The sequence below is a fragment of the Cydia pomonella genome, chromosome 3, assembly GCF_033807575.1.
Source record: "Cydia pomonella isolate Wapato2018A chromosome 3, ilCydPomo1, whole genome shotgun sequence".
Classification (NCBI taxonomy): domain Eukaryota; kingdom Metazoa; phylum Arthropoda; class Insecta; order Lepidoptera; family Tortricidae; genus Cydia; species Cydia pomonella.
The window spans coordinates 31,823,007-31,845,540 of NC_084705.1; the positions used below are offsets into that span (position 1 = coordinate 31,823,007).

Genomic DNA, 22,534 nt, shown 5'->3' on the forward strand with positions numbered 1-22,534 from the left:
CATTGTACAAGGTGCCCATGAGGAATCCGAGACATTTTAACCACGCATTTCTGAGCCCAAAAGAAGGAAATAATGTTATATGGGTTTAGTCAATTTCACATCAAATGTAAACGCTATTTGTAAAACTGTAACTCAAAAAGATTTTTAACTCTTTTTATAAAACCTATTTCTTTCAAAGTGTTACTTGTCACTTTTTGATATCTATCAATAAAGGGTATTTGAGCTAGGTCTCATAGTGGCAACATCGTCATCGAAAAGGCGTTCATTTTATACTACGTCGGTGGCAAACATACGGCCCGCCTGATGGTAAGCAGTCTCCATAGCCTTTGAACTTGCTCCATAGCTGTTGCCGACCCAAATTTCCCCCCACCCCTCGTTGAGCTCTGGTAACCTTACTCACCGGCAGGAACACAACACTATGCGTTTTGCATTAAGTAACAATAAAAATACGTTTTTTTGTAAGTGGCTTTAACTCTGAAATTAGGCGAATTCCAAAAAAGTTTAAAGGACATTTTAGTCTTTAAATATGATCAGGAATATACTGATTAAATCGTGTATAAAGTTTGAGAGCCGTATTGCGGCGTCGCCAAAACCAAAACATCGGTGTAACCGGAGCCGTTCGTCCGCCGCATTTCTGCAGCTATGTTGCGCGCGTGTGTCCGCGTTTACTGTATATGTCTGTGTGCGTCGGTTGTGCTGAGTGTTCATGTGGCAAAAGGTGCGTATTTTTAAGGAATTTACTTTCAATTATAAAGTAATTTTTAAAAAGCGTTTTTCAATAAAAAGACGACAAGATTTACTCAAGTTAATATATCATACAGAGCATCTTTTGTTATGGGGCGAAACCCGAAATCACGAAAAAAAATTTAATCTCAAGCAACGCCAGATTAGCCAAAATGTACGAAATAGCCAAATTTTATTTGATGATTTGAAGTTGGTCTCATAGTAAAAGTTACTTAGTTATTAATAAATATAATAATGACGTGTATTGATTTAAAAAAAAAAAAAGTTACTCAGTATGACGATGACTTAAATATTAACGGGTTTGATTCAATGTTTTTAGTTAATAAACATACTGTATAATTACATAAATATATAAATTACATTAACGTTTAATGCTTTAAACAGTTCCATATGAGCTTATCGAACAAAACAGTACTGTTCCGAAAAGACAGTAAATTTTTGTAGTTTTGACGACTGGTTTGGCCTAGTTGGTAGTGAACCTGCCTACGAAGCTGATGGTCCCGGGTTCAAATCCTGGTAAGGGCATTTATTCGTGTGATGAGCATGGATATTTGTTCCTGAGTCATGGGTGTTTTCTATGTATTTAAGTATTTATAAATATTTATATATTATATATATCGTTGTCTAAGTACCCTCAACACAAGCCTTATTGAGCTTACTGTGGGACTTAGTCAATTTGTGTAATAATGTCCTATAATATATTTATTTATTTGAGTAGCTAAAATGTAATAACTGTTCGTTTATTTTTATAATTTTTTCAAAACTTAGAAATGTTCAAACAGTTAACCTTACTGTTTTTCAAACATTTGTTGATATTGTATAAAGCAGTTAATCTTAATACATATCTTTCTAATGTATGTTCGATGGATCATATTTTTTTCAGAGTAAATTATATAACTTGTTTATAGAACATAACTATCACTAAATACAGGACACGTCGGCTATATCTATGTTCTTTGATATGTGAATGTGACCGCGGCTGGCAAAACGTACTACCACTTTCTCGCTTGCCATAAAGACGCCTTGACAGGTTATTCGTATAAAGTTACAAGCAAATCTCATCCTTATGCCAAGCGACAAGTGGGAGGTTATTCTAGCCGTGGTCACATATATTTGACGACCGGTTTGGCCTAGTGGGTAGTGACCCTGCCTACGAAGCTGATGGTCCCGGGTTCAAATCCTCGTATGGGCATTTATTCGTGTGGTGAGCATGGATATTTGTTCCTGAGTCATGGGTGTCTTCTATGTATTTAAGTATTTATAAATGACGACCGGTCTGGCCTCGTGGGTAGTGACCCTGCCTATGAAGCTGATGGTCCCGGGTTCAAATCCTCGTATGGGCATTTATTCGTGTGGTGAGCATGGATATTTGTTCCTGAGTCATGGGTGTCTTCTATGTATTTAAGTATTTATAAATATTTATATATTATATATATCGTTGTCTAAGTACCCTCAACACAAGCCTTATTGAGCTTACTGTGGGACTTAGTCAATTTGTGTAATAATGTCCTATAATAATATTTATTTATTTATATTATCATGTTTATATTATGGTACCAAATACCTGAATAGAAAGAAATGTGTCGATTTGCATGTTGACTACAACTGTTGACTTCTTGGTGAACATTATAAATAGATAAGCTATTTAATTAACTTGGCTATATTTTAAATATTTTATTTTGTCAAGGATTACTTTGCAAGTAAACCTCATTAAGAGGTTTAAGAATTACATAGGTTGGAATTGGTCAATAAGATCACATCAAATATTTTTTAGAAATTTCCAAAATATATGTTAAAAAGAGATAGATATTTTTATAGTAATAATTGCTGCACTATCGCTTTTTGTTATGAATGTGACCTACATTTAGTTATACCAATAATACATAGGTATTCATTAGGTGTCAAATATCATTATTTATTTTGTGCACAGTAAGTAAAAACGTACTAGCATGCTACGTAATATCAAAAAGAATAAATATTATTATGATGTCTTTGTTAATAGTTATTTGTACAACAAGAGAGCAAAGTTTGATATTTCTTCGAGTGCTTGTTTTGAGTCCTGTGCAAGCGAAAGATTCTATAATAGATTCACGAGCGTAGCGAGTGAATCTAATTTAGAATCTTGAGCGTAGTAAGTAGTGTTGAGTTGCTCACTCGTGAGGCACCTCATTTGTACCACTCACTTTGTTAAATTGTCGCAGAACTTCACACCGCATAAATGTCATACATCACTCCTCAATTAATTTTACTCATTTACTCGCGCGCATCACACACAGCTCTTACCACTCAAACACTTCAAATTTAAAAAAAAACTCAGCCTTTCAAACTCACTCGCGTTCCTCACAACTCGCAAGAGAGTCGCGAGGCGCTCGGTGCTCGCCGACATTCAAATGAAGAAATGAGTCATTGACGTCATCGTATTCATCGCTCATACTATCAACTGTCCAACTACAAACCTTATTGCAAGGACAAAAGGTCCACCGAGAAATGCGTTGTGTTTATACCATTCGCTCGCCTCACTGTGACATCCCCTCAAAAATCCTTTCAAAATGAAACAATGAATTGGATTTACCGAAAGAGGGAGTGAGACAGACACGCGCCGTGCTTCAATAACACCTCATCGAAAATACGTTAAAAATGAAACACGAAAGAAAACAAGCGTAAGCGTCCGCAAGCTTACATACATATTACGCCATTTTGATCCTAGCATTGCTAAGTTACTTGTCAAAAGCGAAAAATCTAAGTCATCAAAGAACCTACCGAAGAAAGTTTTTTTTCTCTGTCGCACTTGTAATTTCATACGTAAGTGCGACAGCAAAGCAAAACTTCGTGGTTCGCGGTAGGCCTCCATATTTGTTAGCTATTATTGTACTAACGCGCATACCAGTATAACCTGACCTCAAGACTCATATTGCTGGTGTCATGTATAATCTGAATCAATTAGACTGGACAGTGAAATGGTTACTTGATAAGCGATTGAAATGCCAACCAAGTCTCACTGGGCATTTACGAAGCTTGCTTAAAAACAGTTATCGTTTAAGAGACCAAAATATTATTTAAATTATTGAAATATAATATAGTGGCGTACACAAAATATGATAATTTACATTAGTTTATTAATAAAAAAAGTAAATATAATTTGTATAGGTGAAATAAACATGTACATTTTAACGATTTGAATTTGTAATACTTTTTGTTAACGTGCTTCGTAAACTATTTCGATCATTTATGATTTTGACATATTTATAATACGAGAAACTCGAAAAAGTTGTTCGTAATCTTTAGTTGTGTTTTATAAATAGTGATCAGTGACCATTCTTATAATTATGCCAAAATAACAATATATTAACATTGTTTTCGCGATAAAATATACCTGTGGGTCTTTCGTTGTGTCTTTTGCATACAAAAATCAAGTGTATATTACACGCCGGTGGCATTACCGCGCGAACGTTATTGAGGCTTTCGTTTGTTATCATATTACAATGATATTATTACTGATAAATTATGAGGTGGTAAGTTAGTAATTTCTATATAATAATGGTACAAACAATATTGGATTTGTTCTCCTTAGTTTGTTAATTGTTTGTTTGGTAGTTTATGGTTAGTATTTATTTCAATATATGAATGTTAAACTTAAAATGATATCAAGTAGCAAAAATTGATACTGAACAATCTAACAATAAAAATAATAAACTGCTAAATTAGAACAAGTTTCATAAAAGCATCAAATTAAGTTGCAATAGGATGTATGTACTTTAACTCCTTAGTTTGATTCTTAAATGTATGTCTTCTGTTGTTAAAGTTCTGTTTTAAACCTCCAGAATTGCACTCCAATTAAATATTTAAAAGGAAGTTTAGCAATGCCTAAATATGTATTTACATTAAATATGGTTTGCTGCCGTACGGTCCGAATTGCGGATACTACTATTTGTCAACTATAGTAGAGATCGTTAAAATTAGTTAAGTAGAATTATTTACTGCATAAATTTGTATAAGTTCATTGTATTGATTGTATAATAAAATACCTAAAATATGGTGTTTTTATTAAATTTTAAACTTTTATTTAATTAATTAATTATTACGAATGAAGACTCGTAGGGTGTTTTGGAACGATGCGGTCTGACTTATTTCGGGGGTCTATTATAAACCGTCAATATACCGTTGAATTACGTATGCACTTTTTTTGTCTCTTTCTTTTTGCTAATGACGTGAAAGGGACAAAGACAATAGAATCCAAATATTTCGAACTTGTATTAGGCCCCGCACGTTGAAATGACATTCAAATCTAAAGGTCACTTGAATGTTATTTTGTCTCACTCAGTGAGCAAAATGCGATTTTGCTCACTGTTTTTAAGCAGCAAATTACCCTTGTTCGAGCTGCTGACGTGAAAATATTTTTTTATTATGTAGCCATTGTAGCCCATTTTAAAAACTTTTTTTTACATTAAGGCAAAATAAATCAAATCAAAAATAGCCATAAATAAATAAATAGCCTTGATTTGTGTTATATTTGATTTGACCTTTCATAAAGAAATCTTTAAGTATATTTATTTATTAAAACTTTATTGAACAGTAAAAATATACAGTTACATAAGGCGAACTTAATGCCACACAGCAACATATAATATCAACATGTTAAATCATAATTTTAGTGAACCTATCGCGAATTTATTTTGCTAACTTTACTTCCATTCAGTACCCCTAGTGTAAATAAATTCGATTTCCAAACGTGACGTACGCGTTTGCGTTTAGTCTCATTTTGTATTGGATTTCGAAAGAGCGCGCCAAGCGGGACGGTTTGGAACCTCAAAATCCTATACAAAATGAGACTTAACGCAAACGCGTTCGTCACGTTATGATGTCGATCAAAGTTACACTAGGGGTACCGACCCGTTTTAAATGATGATTTAACATAATAATATATTCAAAACGCGAAAGTCTGAAACGTTAGTATTAAAACCTTCATGTACTCGCCTCTTGTGAAGTATGTACAGGTATTTATATTTACAAATAGTCGAAGTCTACAGGCATTGTTCACCGTGCAGCGTGAAACTAAACAGAATTTCATAGCGCTGTTATTCCGGAATACTTTATACCTAAATGTACAGTTCGGGTTCAGAACCCCTAGTGTAAATTTATTCTATAGCGTGACGTAACGTACGCGTTTGCGTTAAGTCTCATTTTGTACGGGATTTTGAAAACGACGACGTTTTGGAAACTCAAAATCCCATACAAAATTAGACTTAACGCAAACGCGTACGTCACGTTTCGCTATCGAATAAATTTACACTAGGTGTATTGACGACACCAGCGTTACTGCTGTGCAGATATACTGCACTACTGTGGCGAGACATTACTGCCGACTGCATGCCATGCACCCTAAATAATGTATATATATCGAAGTATAAGAGAGATTAAGGTTTTCCGGACTGACTAGATGCACTAGGTCGTACATCCCTACGGCGAAAGCGTTAACGGGAGAATAGTTATAACATGATATTATTACAATTCCATAAGTCAGTGAAGCCTTCACTGACTTACGCAAGCCAAACGTGGCTGTTTACTGCAAAAATTAAATCAAAAATAACTACATGCCAGAGAGCAATGGAGAGAAGCTTGTTAAACATTAAAAAAGTGCAAAAAATACCCCACATAAATATAAGAGCTGTAACAAAACTAAAAGACGCCCTCAAGCACGCTCAAATACAAAAATGGCGATGGGCTGGACATGTAGCCAGGCTGTCTGACTCGCGCTGGACCTTGCAAGCTACCACCTGGAGGGGACCTGCAGGCAAACGACGCTCCGGCAAACCAAACAGTCGTTGGACTGATGACATTAATAAAATAGTTGGTAAAAACTGGAAATATATAGCTGCAAACAGAGATAGATGGAAGTCCTTGGAGGAGGCCTTCACCCGACGAGGGGTTCTTGTCCGCTACAAATAGTTAATCATTTGTTTATAAAAAATAATATGTTACTTAATATCTAAAAATTGACTGAACAAATAACAATATAAATTAAAAGAAAAATGACATACCTACTTAAATTATGTAAACGCTGACTAAAAATCAATGTAATGTAATGTAATCCTGGACTCGAAATAAAAGGCTTTTTATTTATTTTTATTATTTATTATTATTATTACAATTAACATATAAATACGAGACCCGTTGTTATAGGCTAAGTAAATACCACTAGGCGAAACATGGTCTCAATGCGTGTTTCATGCGCTGACTCCATCCCGGCCTTTGCCTGGCCTGGGGCCTGGGATAACTTTGCCACAAGAAATAACTAACATAATAAAATTAATTAGCAAACACGACCCGTGAGAATACGTCCAAACGGCAAAAGTGCGCCGAATGTCACCAGTACCCCTAGTGTAAATAAATTCGATTTTGAAACGTGACGTACGCGTTTGCATTTAGTTTCATTTTGTATTGGATTTAGAAAGAGCGCGCCAAGCGGGACGTTTTTGAAACTCAAAATCCTATACAAAATGAGACTTAACGCAAACGCGTTCGTCACGTTATGATGTCGATAAAATGTACACTAGGGGTACAGATTCAAGTGGTGTTACATCACACCGTGTATTCGTACATGCCAATCTTCGCAGCAGGGTGCAGTACCCCTAGTGTAAATATTTTCGACAGCGAAACGTGACGTACGCGTTTGCGTTAAGTGTCATTTTGTATGAGATTTTTGACTTTCCAAAACGTCCCGCTTGGCGCGCTGTTCAAAAACCCATACAAAATGAGACTTAACGCAAACGCGTACGTCACGTTTCGCTATCGACTAAAATTACACTAGGGGTACTGGTCTCTTCGAGTTTTTGCATCAACGCACCACACACGCACCATAAGCAAGCTCTGCCTTGTTTATCCAAACTTGTAGTTTTTCGTCTTCAAAATGAGACTGACAGTTTCTAAAAAACTTAATTATTCTTATACTTCGTAATTATCCCTCGCTGTTAAAATGTGTGTCTGTGTTCGCTACTCGCTTTTGTTTTCAGCGAACTTTATAATGAAAGTCTAAACTTAGTATAAATATTTATAAACTTATAAAATTAGAGCTGACATTTAACTATAAATAAGATTGATTCTGCTCATTAGAGCTTGGCTCAAGAATATATTAATAGACTAAGTCTTTTCAGACATGGAGAGTGTTGTCAATGTAATCGCATTTTCTTTGATAGGTAGGGAGCATTCGATTTAAATTTCTGAAAGACATTTTATTGAATAAATTGTCTTTAATGATTTGACTGTCCTGTGTTGGTATAATATATGTTGTTTATTATATACGGTGTATGATGAGGAACCCGAAAGATTTTAATCACGCATATGTAAGGCCAAAAGAAGGAATTGGAAAATTGTTATATAAGTTAAGGTCATTTCGGAAAAAGATTTTTGTTTTCGTTTTGTTTGAAAATGAAAATTGTACATAAAACTCAAATGTTTTTTTTAAAACGATTTTTTTTGAAGATCTAGTTTTTGTAAAGTGTTATTTGTCACTTTCTTTACATCTATCAATGATGATATTTGGACTACGTCCCGTAGTAGCAACATCACCTTCAAAAAGGCGTTTAGCACTAAGTAACAAAAAAAAATGTTTTTTTTTTCACGTGACATTAACTCTGAAACTAGGCAAACTCCAGAATTGTTTGTAAGTCATTTTAGTCTTTAAATATGATCAGATATACACTATTAAAATCTTTAGGGTTCCTCGTGAAACACTGTGTATAGTATTTATAATGAAATATTTATTTCTACACGTATAAATTAGTAGTAAATAATACAACCACGTATTTATTATTGATTGCCTACTTGCAGTCGACCAAAGAATTAATAATAGAATAGACAATCAACTATATTTACTACCTAATAAAATACAGCTATTTTCAAACTAACTAGCAATATTCATCAACATTAAATATAATATCCAGTCATTTGTGACGTTTTAACTAAAAACCACACTGTCAGTTGTCGGTAAGGTTGATTTCAAAATGAATCTCTATGGAAAGAGCGTCTTATTGACAACAAGCAATAAGTATGCTTTTGTTTAAAAACGGAATATTTTGTTGAATAGTTACATGCGGGTAATTGCAAGAATGATCATTAATTATAGTTGATATGAATCGAATTAAGTCTCATCTCGTTTGGGGTTTGTATTATGACATCATTGACTATTCAATTGAGTTATGCTGTCATCGTAACTATTATATCATTGTTAGCTCTAAATTGTATAAATATACTTGAGATCCGTTATATAATCGGTGACGCTGTGTTGGAAGTCACTGTCATAAGTATAGGTCAGATTAAGTTGTAAACTACACTTTTTTCGCAGGGATTTTTTATGTTATTTCTATCTATCATGAGCTGTTTGATCCTAATCGAAGAAAAAAATAGCCCCTTTTCTTCCATTCCGGTACCGTCATACAAAGTCTTTGAAAAATGCTAATGGAATGAAAAAAGATATGGTATACTTTTCTCCCGTAACAAAAGAAAACGCTCGCGATTCTGAATAAAAATAACAGATTTTTCCAGATCAAAAATTAAAGTGTAGTACGGTAAAATGTGCCTATTTTGCTCCAAACTTTGCGCCATAATTGTTTTTTTTCTTAATTATTATATTGTGGTAGGTATGTTGATAAAGGTATGCCCATTTGAAGTAAACCATCATTACTATCATGTTGTTATACTTAAATAAGGTTGTGAAATAGATTTAATTTCTACTCGTTAAAACGTTTGGAGCACAATTACCCAGTAGGGAGCAAAGTAGACACATTTTAGTTGCTTCTTAAACGAAGTGTCACAACTTAACCAAATAAAGTACCTAGTTTTAATACTTCTAAGCATTATTCAATATCTTTCCAGAATATGTCTGCCAAGATCCAGATACGGGAACTCTTCATGAACTTAACACAACTTGGCGATCTACCACTTTCTGCGGAAATTATACGTGTAAAATTAGAAGAATAAACACTGGTCAGCAACCATCTAAAGTGTTTGTGAGTCTTTTCAACCAACAATCCAGGTCCAATAATGATAATAAAATCAATCACACAAATGAATTCAGTTTGTCAAAACTCTTACCAGAACTTACCAAAGATAGTGATAGACTATTAAATAAAGCAGAAATTCAGAAAATTACAGAATTACTACATTCTGTAAAGAAGAGTGACTTGCAAGCTGTTATAGAACTGTATAATGTAGCTCAAGAAATGTATAAGGATATGAAATTGACTGACACTAAAGAAGATAATAGAGCGAGTGAAGCAATATCAGGCGAATCTAGAGAAAGTAGTCAACATAAAACTTCCTATTGGTATGAACCTGCTAATGAACACAGAAAGGAAGCTGATATGAAGCCAGAAGGAACTGAACTTGAAGGATCGACCCTATATTCAGCTAGCCCATACCCATACGCGCAACAACAACCGTACTTTTACTCGCAAAGTCGAACAAATTATCCCAATTACTTTACAGGATCGTTGTTAAATAACGACGGTAGAGTGGGATATCCTAGTCTACCGATGAACCAGCAAGGCATGCCCGCATATTACCAACAGAGAATTATATATGATGCTCCCGGGCCTACACCACAGAGTCCTTGTAACCCTTGCGTTCGACCATATCAGTATCAACCAATGCCCATGCCTGCAAACTATCCTCCACGCCCCACGAGTAATATGTACCCGTATTTGCTAAGATACAACTACACAACTCATGCCTACAACAATTATTATAAAGGAAATCCTTGGGCGTATTATGATTACTACAGAAACCTTCCATATCAGAAACCTTCACAATTTCAAAGAAATCCTAACACATTAGAAAAAATACCTGACGAAAACAGTATTAATGCTGACATCAAAGACGAAAAATCATGGAAAACTGATCCTCTATCCGAAGAAGTTATCAATGAAATCAGAGCAAATATAGCGCAGCGTGGTAAACTAATAAATATACCCTTGAAAAAGCGGATAAAATTAGAAAGGGTATCTAAAGTAATTAAACTAGATCAGAATAATAGAAAAACGAGGTCAATAACTAAGATACATAGTGAAGAAAAACATTCAAGAGAAAGTGATATAAGTCAGAAGTCTATAGAAGAATCAAAAACTCTTGAAAATACTGAAGTGATGGAGACATATGTCGAAAAAGTAATGTAAGTAGCTTCAACAAAATTTTAACATAGAATTATCAAAATTAAATTTACTTAAACCCGAAATTCTGCTTCAAAATGAGACACGTTTACTAATCACGACCAAAAGCCTGGGTGAAATGTAGGTAGGTAACTATTTGGAGTATAAATTTGGTCAAAAATTCCAATTTGCAAAGCCAACACGAGTAGTGGGACCGCAGCATTCCCGGTTCCTGCGGTCGAGCCTGCGATGCGAACTTAACTTGTTCAGAAACACAAAATATTACACCAATTTTATATTTTATTCACAAAACACAAGTGGGTAAAAACGTAATAAAGCAAAAAATAGATCTAAGTCGTGATCGCTTAGGATGCCCAGATGGCTGGCCGTATTGCCCTGTGTAGCAATGCTGATCCGAAATATTGGCTAGCCCCCTGGTCACTCGAAGCCGCCTTATAGAGGCAGCTTTGCTAAGTCCTCATTGACAATTAATATTCTCTCAAACACGTAGAAATCTTGAGCGAAAAGACGCGTTGAGATTGATATCATATTTTACGTTTCTGAATTCTTATTTCTATAAATACAGTTATTTTCCGACATAAATAACGCACACAATTCACGCCTTATTATAAATAACTAGCATTTATTATTTGTTTACGTATTGTGTACAGTATTGTATGGTTGTTTTGCTAAATTATATTCATAATAATCGACTCAAATTAAAGTTTGTATTCTGTACCCCTAGTGTAAATTTGATCGACATCATAACGTGACGAACGCGTTTGCGTTAAGTCTCATTTTGTATAGGATTTTGAGTTTCCAAAACGTCCCGCTTGGCGCGCTCTTTCTAAATCCAATACAAAATGAGACTAAACGCAAACGCGTACGTCACGTTTCGAAATCGAATTTATTTACACTAGGGGTACTGTTTTATAAAGTATAACCCTAAGCTTATTTTATGTTAAACTCTTGTATTAATATCATTTTTGGTTAAAATATGTGTTGATTATTTATATTTCAATGAAAAAAACCTTCGTAAGAATTTTAGGTCACATGCTAAATTCTAACAAAATCTGTCATATTTGTTTACATTAGTTGCAATTTCTTTTGAACTCTACTTTATTTAAAATATCGGCTTATTAAAAAAAAACATAGTTACTATACAATATTAAAGTAGACTCGAAACAAAATCAACCAATTCATGAGTCTTAATAGAAACCTCAACGAAAAAGAAAAATAACTAAAGCAAAAATCGGAGAATCATCTAAAGTTCTTGGAATTCTATCCTCGCGTAGACTAAACAAAGAACGTGGAAAATATTCAATACGTGAGAGATATTTATGTTACCTTACAAAGTATGTTGACGAATTCTGATCGTACTCAGCAATATTGTTAAATAAAGGTGACTCCCACGGCCACCCCTAATAGTACAGCCACACTGTGCTCCTTGCATTGCCGCGATGTTGCCCGCTTTAGCCACACACTGTTAAACTTGCACGATTAATCGCGACGCTCCCCACTTTTTACTTCGGCTACCATTCACATATATCTTAGGACGGGCCTTACGGTTTACGGGCAATAAGAAGGGGGCCAGTACATGCAGCGGGTGCCACGCACACGAATTCGAGCCAATCGTGCAGCCTAACGCCACAACACGATTGGTTGATGAGTTCGCATCACGCGCGCAATTGGTTGCAACTAGTTGCGTTAGACTGCACGGCGTGAGTGACACCACTGAACTAGCACCATTCTATAACACCGACCGGTTTGGCTTAGTGGGTAGTGACCCTGCCTATGAAGCCGATGGTTCTCGGACTCTTCTTCTTCCTCGCGTTGTCCCGGCATTTTGCCACGGCTCATGGGAACCTGGGGTCCGCTTGACAACTAATCCCAAGATTTGGCGTCGGCACTAGTTTTTACGAAAGCGACTGCCATCTGACCTTCCAACCCAGAGGGTAAACTAGGACTCCTGGGTTCGAATCCCGGTAACGGCATTTATTTGTGTGATGAGCACAGATATTTGTTCCTGAGTCATGGATGTTTTCTATGTAAGTATTTAAGTATTTGTATATCATATATATCGTTGTCTGAATACCCACAACACAAGCCTTCTTGGCTTACTTGCCATGGGACTTGGTCAATTTGTGTAAGAATGTCCCTAATAAAATATTTAATTGTTCTTAGTGTCCGTAAGGCCCGTCCAAATTGAAATAATTTATTTGTAAACATAGGTAACAGCGTTGGTAAATATATATGTTAATGACGGTCACACTGTGCTCCTCGCACTGCTCTTCATTCTACTCCTTCCGTTGCCGCACACACTGCCCTACTCGCGCGATTAATCGCGATTCGTGACTCTCCATACTTCATATTGCCAGTTTTGACTCGCGCCAAAAACCAACAAAATAGGGAGCAGTGGGCATGACGAGTACATGGCTACACTAGGTCTATGCCTACTTCCCATGCCACTCGTCAAGTATGTGGTTGGGGTATAAGGCCCCGAACTGGAGGACCGGTAGTGATAAAGCTGGCCCACACTAGATCGCACAGTCGCCCCTAAAACGACGGCGACGGCGATGACGAATGGACACATTCTCCAAAGCAGGAATGCGAAAGAGACCTCTCACACCCCAAGGAAGGGTGTCGAATAAACCCCCCCCCCCCCCCCGCCGGCCCCCCGGCCCCCGTCCCGGACTGGACGCTAGCGGCGCGCGACCCAGCAAGTGGCAAATCAAGGTAATTTTGCACTCGGCCTTATGTACGAACTATGAACAACCTTGATGTGCCGCTCGCCGCGCCGCGCACCGCTTGCATCCAGTCCACGACCTATCTGTCTAAGCCTAGCGTAGCGTAGTCATCTCTCTCTATTCATATATTTTTAATGTAGAAGGATATAATTTCACACTTACCTATTTTCTTTTCTAGGTGCGAACCAACAACAGAACTAGGCTACTTCAAGATCGGTAACATGAACAAACCATATCCTGACTGCTGCCCGCAAAAGATAGAAGATAAGCAAAGATAAGACTTGTCACCTTTTGGGTGAATCAACTATTTCTTGATGTTATTACTAAGGGAAATAAGTGCAGTGAGTATACATATTTGTCTGAGGCGATGCCGCTTGGGAAGATTGTTCCTTGAATCAGACTAAGCTGATTTCATGCCCTAGTCACGAGAGCATTGGCTACCCCCCAAAAAGGGGGAAGGTGGCTCCGGTGGTTCAGTTTGAGTGAAAGAACAATCGTGCCAAGCGGTGTCGCCTGAGACATAAATGCATACTACTCCAAATAGTTCTGCACTTACTTCCCCTACGATATTCTGTCCCGTTAGCCAGGCGACAATATTAGTAATATTAGTATAGTTCGCGTCCGAAAGGACATGAAGGTGTTGGGACTCCACGAACAAGACACCCAAGAAAGGAGCAAGTGGCGTCGCATGATTGGGAAAGCCGACCCCGCGTAACGGGAAAAAGGCGAGGCAGAAGAAGAACAGTATAGTTCGCGTCATCCGCGATGACACGTAGATTTGTCGAATCTAACCTTTAATAACATGACAATACAAGTCAAGGCATGCGTCTTCGTGAATGACATGATCTATACAGTTTGTTAGAACTCTTGCACACCTATATTATCGTGCTGTAGAAAGGACTCATAACTACCACAAAAATGCATGTTTGACTAAATGCCATTAAACCAGGATTTTAAGTGTCACCCAGGCGACCGTAACCGTGACGAGTGACAAGAAAATTTGATTCACCCTTTTGTAGAGAACGTAATTTTTCGTTACTGGAGAAAGTAACATAATTTTATTTCAAAATCTAATACCTTTAAATATATTTTTGTAACCTTTTGTACATAGCATTTTTTGCAGGTATTAGAGTAATTTTCGTTATTTAAGTTTTGTTATAACAATAGAAAATAATTAGTAATATACAGCGTGTATTTTTAAAACAACCGCAAATTGAATCGAGGAAGTAGATTGCAGTGTTGTAATATATGTATTTCAAAATGAATATGTAATATAGCTTACTCATCCATACAAAAACAGAGAAAAGATCAACTCCCGAAAATTTCCATTCTCCGTGATTTTTACTATGTTATTGAAACAATGAAAAACTAGGTTTAAAAAGTTTTTCTTTTTTCAGAATTTGGATAGCATTTTTTTTTTCAAAAAAGCTAATTCTATATACCTAGAATATATTATTCTCAAGCGATCAACATCAAAATCAAATTTATTTGTTACGATTAAGTTATTTTCTCCCGAAATGGAATTTCATAGAAAAAGTAGTTATTTCGTTAGGATCGCAAAGCTATTCTTATTTATTTATTTATTTAAGCTTTAGTGCACAAATTTACAAAAAAAAGAATACAAATGGCTGACTGAACGCCTTAATACATTCTATTCAAGTCAACCATTGGGCTAAAAAGAGACAGTTTGGTGCAGGATGGAAAAAGCGGGTATGAGAATAAACAGAATTCGAGATAACTATGATAATTTATACGCTATTTTATATATAATTTAATTAACAATTAATAAATTAAAACAGTATAAAGACATCTAGAAATATTTGAACATTACTGACAAAATAACACAGCCATATCAAAAAACCGAATAAAACATTTAAAAAATTAGAATATAATTTTAAGATTAGAACAAAATTATTGTCTAATAAATTAAAATAAAATAATAAAAATATCAGAAATTTCAAATTAGATATTTTATATTGTATTATATTTTATATTTATATGTTATACTTCCCTTTTAATACAATGTTTTTTTTTCGAGAGGTTAAGTATTGCGTACAGCCATCACTTGTATCAGTAAGTGCGACTTCTACAATATAAACAAAATAACTATTAATTGCGAGCTGAATTATTTTATGAGGAAAAATTTAAGTAGTATATTTGAATTAAAATATAACATCTTTGTCTTTAATTTTATGATTATATATAATATTTTAATTAATTTGTCTATAAAATTGTATAAAACATAATTATGAAACTTAATTAATTTAGGCCTATACAAACTGCCTCTAGAATATGTAGTCGTATCAAAAACACACGCTGTATAGTGTTTGCTCATACACAATATAAGTTAGAGTATCGAACCAAAAGCAATTTCAGTTTCCGAAAGCAATTATCTATCGAAATTGGACTTTAAATTGATAGACAGTTTTAGGTCAATAGGATATCAAAATAAACCTAAGTATTTGAGAATGTTATGTTTGACAAATTCTATAGAGACCGTGCGCGTTGGAGGGTCTGCCATCTTGTGGCCTGAATCGGAACCATAAACATGCACATTTACACGTCACGTGTTTCCTTGTGCATAGTAGGTTCTGCCATCTTGTGGGCTACATTGGAACAATAAACATCACATTTACGCCTCGCGCCAAAAATCTGACAGCTCCTGTGCTGCCTCCTACAGTTCATGCACGCTCCCTATTAGGACCAGGGCCCGTACATTTCATGCCGTTGACGCAAAATGACGAAATTTAACATACAGGTTGTTTTTTACAACACTATAAATTTAGATAACTTAGCTGTTGACGCGTAGAAAAATAAATACTTGTTACGTAAAATACACTGTTAAAAATCAAAAACGTATTCATTTTAATAACTAATAATATATTGTATAGTTCAGTGACAATAAAATGAAAGTCAGTTAGACGTTTCTGTACTGAGTGTCAAATATCTATATCAGTTATTCTTTAGGTAAAGGTTGACAAATGATTAATTATTACGAAAATACAATCATACGGCCCGATTCGAAGAATGATTAAGACACGTTTAAGATCTTGGAAAGATCTTTAGAAGATCGATAACTAAACGACATGTAAAAATTGACGTTTATAGCGATTCCGCTATGATCCCAATTAGATCTATCTACGATATTTCTAACTTCAAAGTGACATTGGTTGCCCGAATCGAGCTGCTTCTGTCAATTATACGACATACAAACGATATCTAAATAAGAACTTATCTAAGCCAGAACTTATCGTTATCGTATTTCATTCTTCGAATCGGGCCGATGCTCTATGTAGCGTGACGTCGTTTTTCCGCCAACGGCATGAAATGTACGGGCCCTGATTAAGACCTGTTTCGATAATGTAGAGTAAATTCAGAGAACTTACGTATCATATTTTGTCCAAAATAAGTAGTATTACTAAAGAAAAATAAGTACGGTTATAGTTGTTAGCTTTGTAGCTGGCCCGCAACGGCTTATCATTTGTCTATTGTTAACTAAAACCGCGCGCGCCACTACGTGCAAAGAAAAGGGTCGTATAATTCTAATAGGCACCTGAACGCGGGCTAGGCCAACGCTCATAAAACCAGTGTAGGTGCGCTCTCCGATAACGCGCCTTTGTTCCGCATATCGAGGACACATTTTAGACTGGTTCGGGAGCGTTCGATTCGCCGGCACTCAGTAACCGTATAGGGACCACACAAGAAATCACAAATTATTTTTCCATTTGTTAATTTTGAATCTTATTTCAGTTACCGTACGAGTTCTAATTAAATAACCGCTTAAAGTTACCCGGCCCTTTTTTTGCAGGTAAGTGGCACGCGCGGTTTTAGTTAACAATAGACAAAGGATAAGCCGTTGGGAGCCAGATCCGCTACAAAGCCAAAAACTATACATACTTTAAATTGATCAATTTGATCATCCACCCAAGGTTCAAGCTAATTTTGTTTCTAATACTAAGTATGACATCTCCAATGTAAATCAACCCTAAAAGGCTCAACAATTAAAGTCCGTGACTCTACGAATATACTAAAACGAGTCACTTACGTATTTTTATCAGATATATTCCATAACGAGAAGCTTCAACGGGAGCATGCGTTTGCGCACCGACGCAGAATGCGGGCACCGCGGAGAGTTGTAGCCCGCCGTCAGTGGGGCGACACTCCTCCTTTCGGCTTTACTCGGCTCCGTTCGGCTCAGAATTGCACCGAGCAATTATTAGGGTTGGCACAACTTGACCACCCTATAAGTGCACAACCACAGATAAAATAATGACTTGGGTAATTCCAAGAGACTGTAACGTCAGTTACCAATTCTTTCGTGTGTTCTTACATTAATTAAGCAAATTTAAGTATCGAGATATCTACCTGTAGGGCTACGCCAGACATACAGACATTTGCATTTCGACAACCCTAAATCGCCGAAAGGGACAGTGCCATACATTAGAAAGGGACAGCATGATTCGTCCCTGAATCGCTGTCAAACTTCGGTTTTGTAGTCGAGCAATCTTTGATTTAAAAATTTGTATGTGACATTTAATTATACTTCTATTTATGTATGTGTCTCATGAATACTAGATTTATAGAAAAATAGGTTAGATAAGTAGGTACATGTTGTAAATATTTTCCTAATTCTTGTAATAAAATAAATGTTTTGAGAACGTTGTTTTTATACTACGTCGGTGGCAAACTAGTTGTCTCCGTAGCCTATAAACGCCTGCAACTCCAGAGGTGTTCCATGCGCGTTGCCGACCCTAACACTCCGCATCCAAGTTGAGCTCTGGCAACCTAACTCACCGGCAGAATCACAACACTAAGAGTAGTCTAGTGTTATTTGGCTGCGGTTTTCTGTCACATACCTTTCTCTTCCTAATTTATAACTCCAATTACTCATTCCTAATTAACAAAACTAACTTATAAATTACATATAATCTAAAAAGAAAAATTACATTTGTTAAAAACACATTAGTCAATAAATTCCAATTAAAGGTCGGAACGAAGTGAGATAACTTACAATTTTAAATTAATCACCAAAAAACCTATAAATCAGATACGGCGTTTGATTGTGGGTCAACATGGAACCTTGTCCCAATAATTTAAGGATTAAGTACTAAGCGTATTGTAGGGAATAAACAGCTGGCTTGCTTTGACAAGGTTGCATAACTTACAAATCATAGCTAGTACACCGCACACGAAGCAAAGTGTGGTAACACAATGACTACTTTTTTACCCAAAACTTTGTATTCCGGCATAGTTTTGATTTATTATTCAGTAACTGGGTTACTTGGAAAAGTTTTGTAGTGAAGAAAAGGTTTTGGAAACAAAAAATAGATAACAATTTACGAGTATCCTTACGCGTGTATAAAATAGGTATCCATAAAAAAGGAAAGGCTTGTAATAATACACATTATAAATATTGTAATATATTTTTTTATTGTAATTCAATGATCTATTACTAAAACTTCAGTTAGATCATTCAACAATAAGTATATATTTTCAAAATATATGTATCGAATTTACATTATAGATATTAAAGCCCGACCAGAAATATATGATCATTGTCAAGAGGGCGCTGTTATTCTCATGTATAGGGTGACAGTTCAGTTTAGCATGAAAAATTTAGTTCCAATGAAATTCCGCAATATGGCGCGTGATCATATATGTATTACTGGTCAGGCTATATATTCAGAGGCATTACTATAGCTAGCTTAAATATAAAATAGACCCTTGAGGTATTTCTCGAATGATGTGAAAATACAAGAATTATTATACGAAGAGTCGGACGCCAGTTCTTTTTTTTAACTCATGCGAATTTTTGTAAAAATATGAATGAGAAGGTAAGTAGTTACTTATATAAAACTAGGCAACTTTAAGCTATACGTACCGACTGTTTTTTATGTTTTTTATCTCAACTACAAAGGAGTGCACGACTTAGAAAATTTGAAACCCAATTTTTTTTTAAAGTTATTATTTTCACACTATTAACTTATATATAATATATATAGGACATTATTACACAAATTGACTAAGCCCCACAGTAAGCTCAAGAAGGCTTGTGTTGTGGGTACTCAGACAACGATATATATAATATATAAATACTTAAATACATAGAACACATCCAAGACTCAGGAACAAATATCCGTGCTGACCACACAAATAAATGCCCTTAACAGGATTTGAACCCGGGACCATCGGCTTCATAGGCAGGGTCACTACCCACTAGGCCAGAAAGTTCGTCAAAACATATGATTTATATATTATGAAGTAGAACAAACATTAAATTTCTATTTAACAAATCTATAAATGACATGTTCAATCAATGAATGAAATTTAATTTAAATTTTTTATTAAATTTTTAATACTATGTCGGTGGCAAACAAGCATACGGCCCGCCTGATGGACCTCCAGAGGAGTTACATGCGCGTTGCCGACCCTAACCCCCCCCCCCCCCCCCCCCCCCCCCGTTGTGCTTCATACAACATTAAAAAAATCAAAGTAGTTGAGCATCCCTATTGTAGTTGTGAAAAAAACTTTGCATATTTTATCAACATAATATGTAGTTGTAACATAATAAGAGTGGCCCGTCGAAAATTGTCAAAAAACTGCTTTTTTGACTATGCTAACCTAAATAGACTTCTCTGCAAAATTATTCATAAGCTATGCTTACACCTCTTGAAATTCTCTGCAGAAATATTCAAAGCATTTTAACGCAGAGACCAATATAAATATCAATAAAATTCCCATTATAATATTAAAGCTAACCGCCTCGATGCGTGATTATCTTAAGAGGCACCCCATTTTATGGTCATTACATAGTCACTACACATAAAAATGACAAGGCACTATAAATGTACCATAAAAGGTCATAACTAAGCATTCCTAAAGGTGCCGTTCGGATACAGACTGCAGCGTGACTGCTGCAAAATTGCGGCGCGTCTTTTAGGCCGCAAATGTAAAAAAAATCCAGCCAGCATTTTTAACATTTGCAGCAATAATGCAGTCAGCAGGAATGTCGTGATGTTTGCTGAATTAAATAAATAAATATTAAAGCGACATTCTTAACAGCAGCGGCTGGCGGCACCCTAGGTTAGGTTTTTTATAATGTGTTTATATGTATTTTGTATTATTTTTGTATGATTTGTTGTATTTTACTTTTATATTCATATTATAAAATGCCTAATCTAAGACACAAGATAAATAAAGAGATAATAATAATAATTTAGCCTATATACGTCCCACTGCTGGACACAGGCCTCCTCTCATGCACGAGAGGGCTCGGGCTATAGTCCCCACGCTAGCCCAATGCGGATTGGGAACTTCACATACACCTTTGAACTTCTTCGCAGATGTATGCAGGTTTCCTCACGATGTTATCCTTCACCGAAAAGCTAGTGGTAAATATCAGATGATATTTCGTACATAAGTTCCGAAAAACTCATTGGTACGAGCCAGGATTTGAACCCACGACGTCCGGATTGAAAGTCGGACGTCATATCCACTCGGCCACCACCGCTTTTCTTAATTTCTTACAAAATTTTACTAGGTTCCACGGTAAGCTCAAGAAGGCTTGTGTTGTGGGTACTCAGACAACGATTTATATAACTTAAATACCTACATGGACAGCATCCATGATTCAGGAATACATACCTATGCTCATCAGACAAATACATGCCCTTACCGGGATTCGAACCCAGAACCATCGGGTTCAAAGGCAGGGTCACTAGTGTCACTACCCACTAGGCCAGGCCGGTCGTCAAAATCGTGAATCTATCGTGATCCGGTCATTAAAATAGAATAGAAAAGCGGCCAAGTGCGAGTCGGACTCGCGCATGAAGGGTTCCGTACCATTTAAGACGTATTAAAAAAAAATCTACTTGCTAGATCTTGTTCAACATTTTACCACTTTGGACACACATTTTACCACTTTGGGACTGTCTCTCGCGCAAACTATTCCGTTTAGAAAAAAATGATGTTAGAAACCTAAATATCATTTTTGAAGACCTATCCATAGATACCCCACACGTATGGGTTTGATGAAAAAATTTTTTTTTTAATTTATTGACGTATTAAAAAAAAACTATTCACTAGATCTCGTTCAAACCAATTTTCGGTGGAAGTTTGCATGGTAATGTATATCATATATTTTTTTTAGATTTTTCATTCTGTTATTTTAGAAGTTACAGGGGGGGGGACACACATTTTTTCACTTTGGAAGTGTCTCTCGCGCAAACTATTCAGTTTAGAAAAAAATGATATTAGAAACCTAAATATCATTTTTGAAGACCTATCCATAGATACCCCACACGTATGGGTTTGATGAAATTTTTTTTTTTTTTAATTTTTATGACGTATTAAAAAAAAACTACTTACTAGATCTCGTTCGAACCAATTTTCGGTGGAAGTTTGCATGGCAATGTATATCATATATTTTTTTTAGATTTTTCATTCTGTTATTTTAGAAGTTACAGGGGGGGGGACACACATTTTTTCACTTTGGAAGTGTCTCTCGCGCAAACTATTCAGTTTAGAAAAAAATGATATTAGAAACCTAAATATCATTTTTGAAGACCTATCCATAGATACCCCACACGTATGGGTTTGATGAAAAAATTTTTTTTTTTTAAATTTTTATGACGTATTAAAAAAAACTACTTACTAGATCTCGTTCGAACCAATTTTCGGTGGAAGTTTGCATGGCAATGTATATCATATATTTTTTTTAGATTTTTCATTCTGTTATTTTAGAAGTTACGGGGGGGGGGACACACTTTTTACCACTTTGGAAGTGTCTCTCGCGCAAACTTTTCAGTTTAGAAAAAAATGATATTAGAAACCTCAATATCATTTTTAAAGACCTATCCATAGATACCCCACACGTATGAGTTTGATGAAAAAAGATTTTTT

General features: G+C 35.7%; 2 protein-coding genes across 7 annotated transcripts in view; one reads left to right on the forward strand and one right to left on the reverse strand.

Moving 5' to 3' along the window:
* Positions 1 to 22,534, reverse strand: part of LOC133516567 (protein madd-4) — a 651,682-nt gene that overhangs the window by 277,235 nt on the left and 351,913 nt on the right. The gene's annotated exons all lie outside the window — the stretch shown is intronic.
* LOC133516562 (uncharacterized) lies at positions 507 to 15,404 on the forward strand. Its single transcript, XM_061849554.1, has 3 exons — positions 507 to 718; positions 9,616 to 10,909; positions 13,812 to 15,404. Exons 1-3 carry the CDS (start codon positions 643 to 645, stop codon positions 13,909 to 13,911), a joined length of 1,470 nt encoding a protein of 489 aa, XP_061705538.1. The 5' UTR covers positions 507 to 642; the 3' UTR covers positions 13,912 to 15,404.

What these genes read in the sequence shown, in the direction of transcription:
- LOC133516562 (XM_061849554.1), top strand. Translation starts at nt 643, where the DNA reads ATGTTGCGCGCGTGTGTCCGCGTTTACTGTATATGTCTGTGTGCGTCG. An exon ending in GAGTGTTCATGTGGCAAAAG is followed by an intron (nt 719 to 9,615) that starts GTGCGTATTTTT and finishes ATATCTTTCCAG; the next exon opens with AATATGTCTGCCAAGATCCA. An exon ending in ACATATGTCGAAAAAGTAAT is followed by an intron (nt 10,910 to 13,811) that starts GTAAGTAGCTTC and finishes TTTCTTTTCTAG; the next exon opens with GTGCGAACCAACAACAGAAC.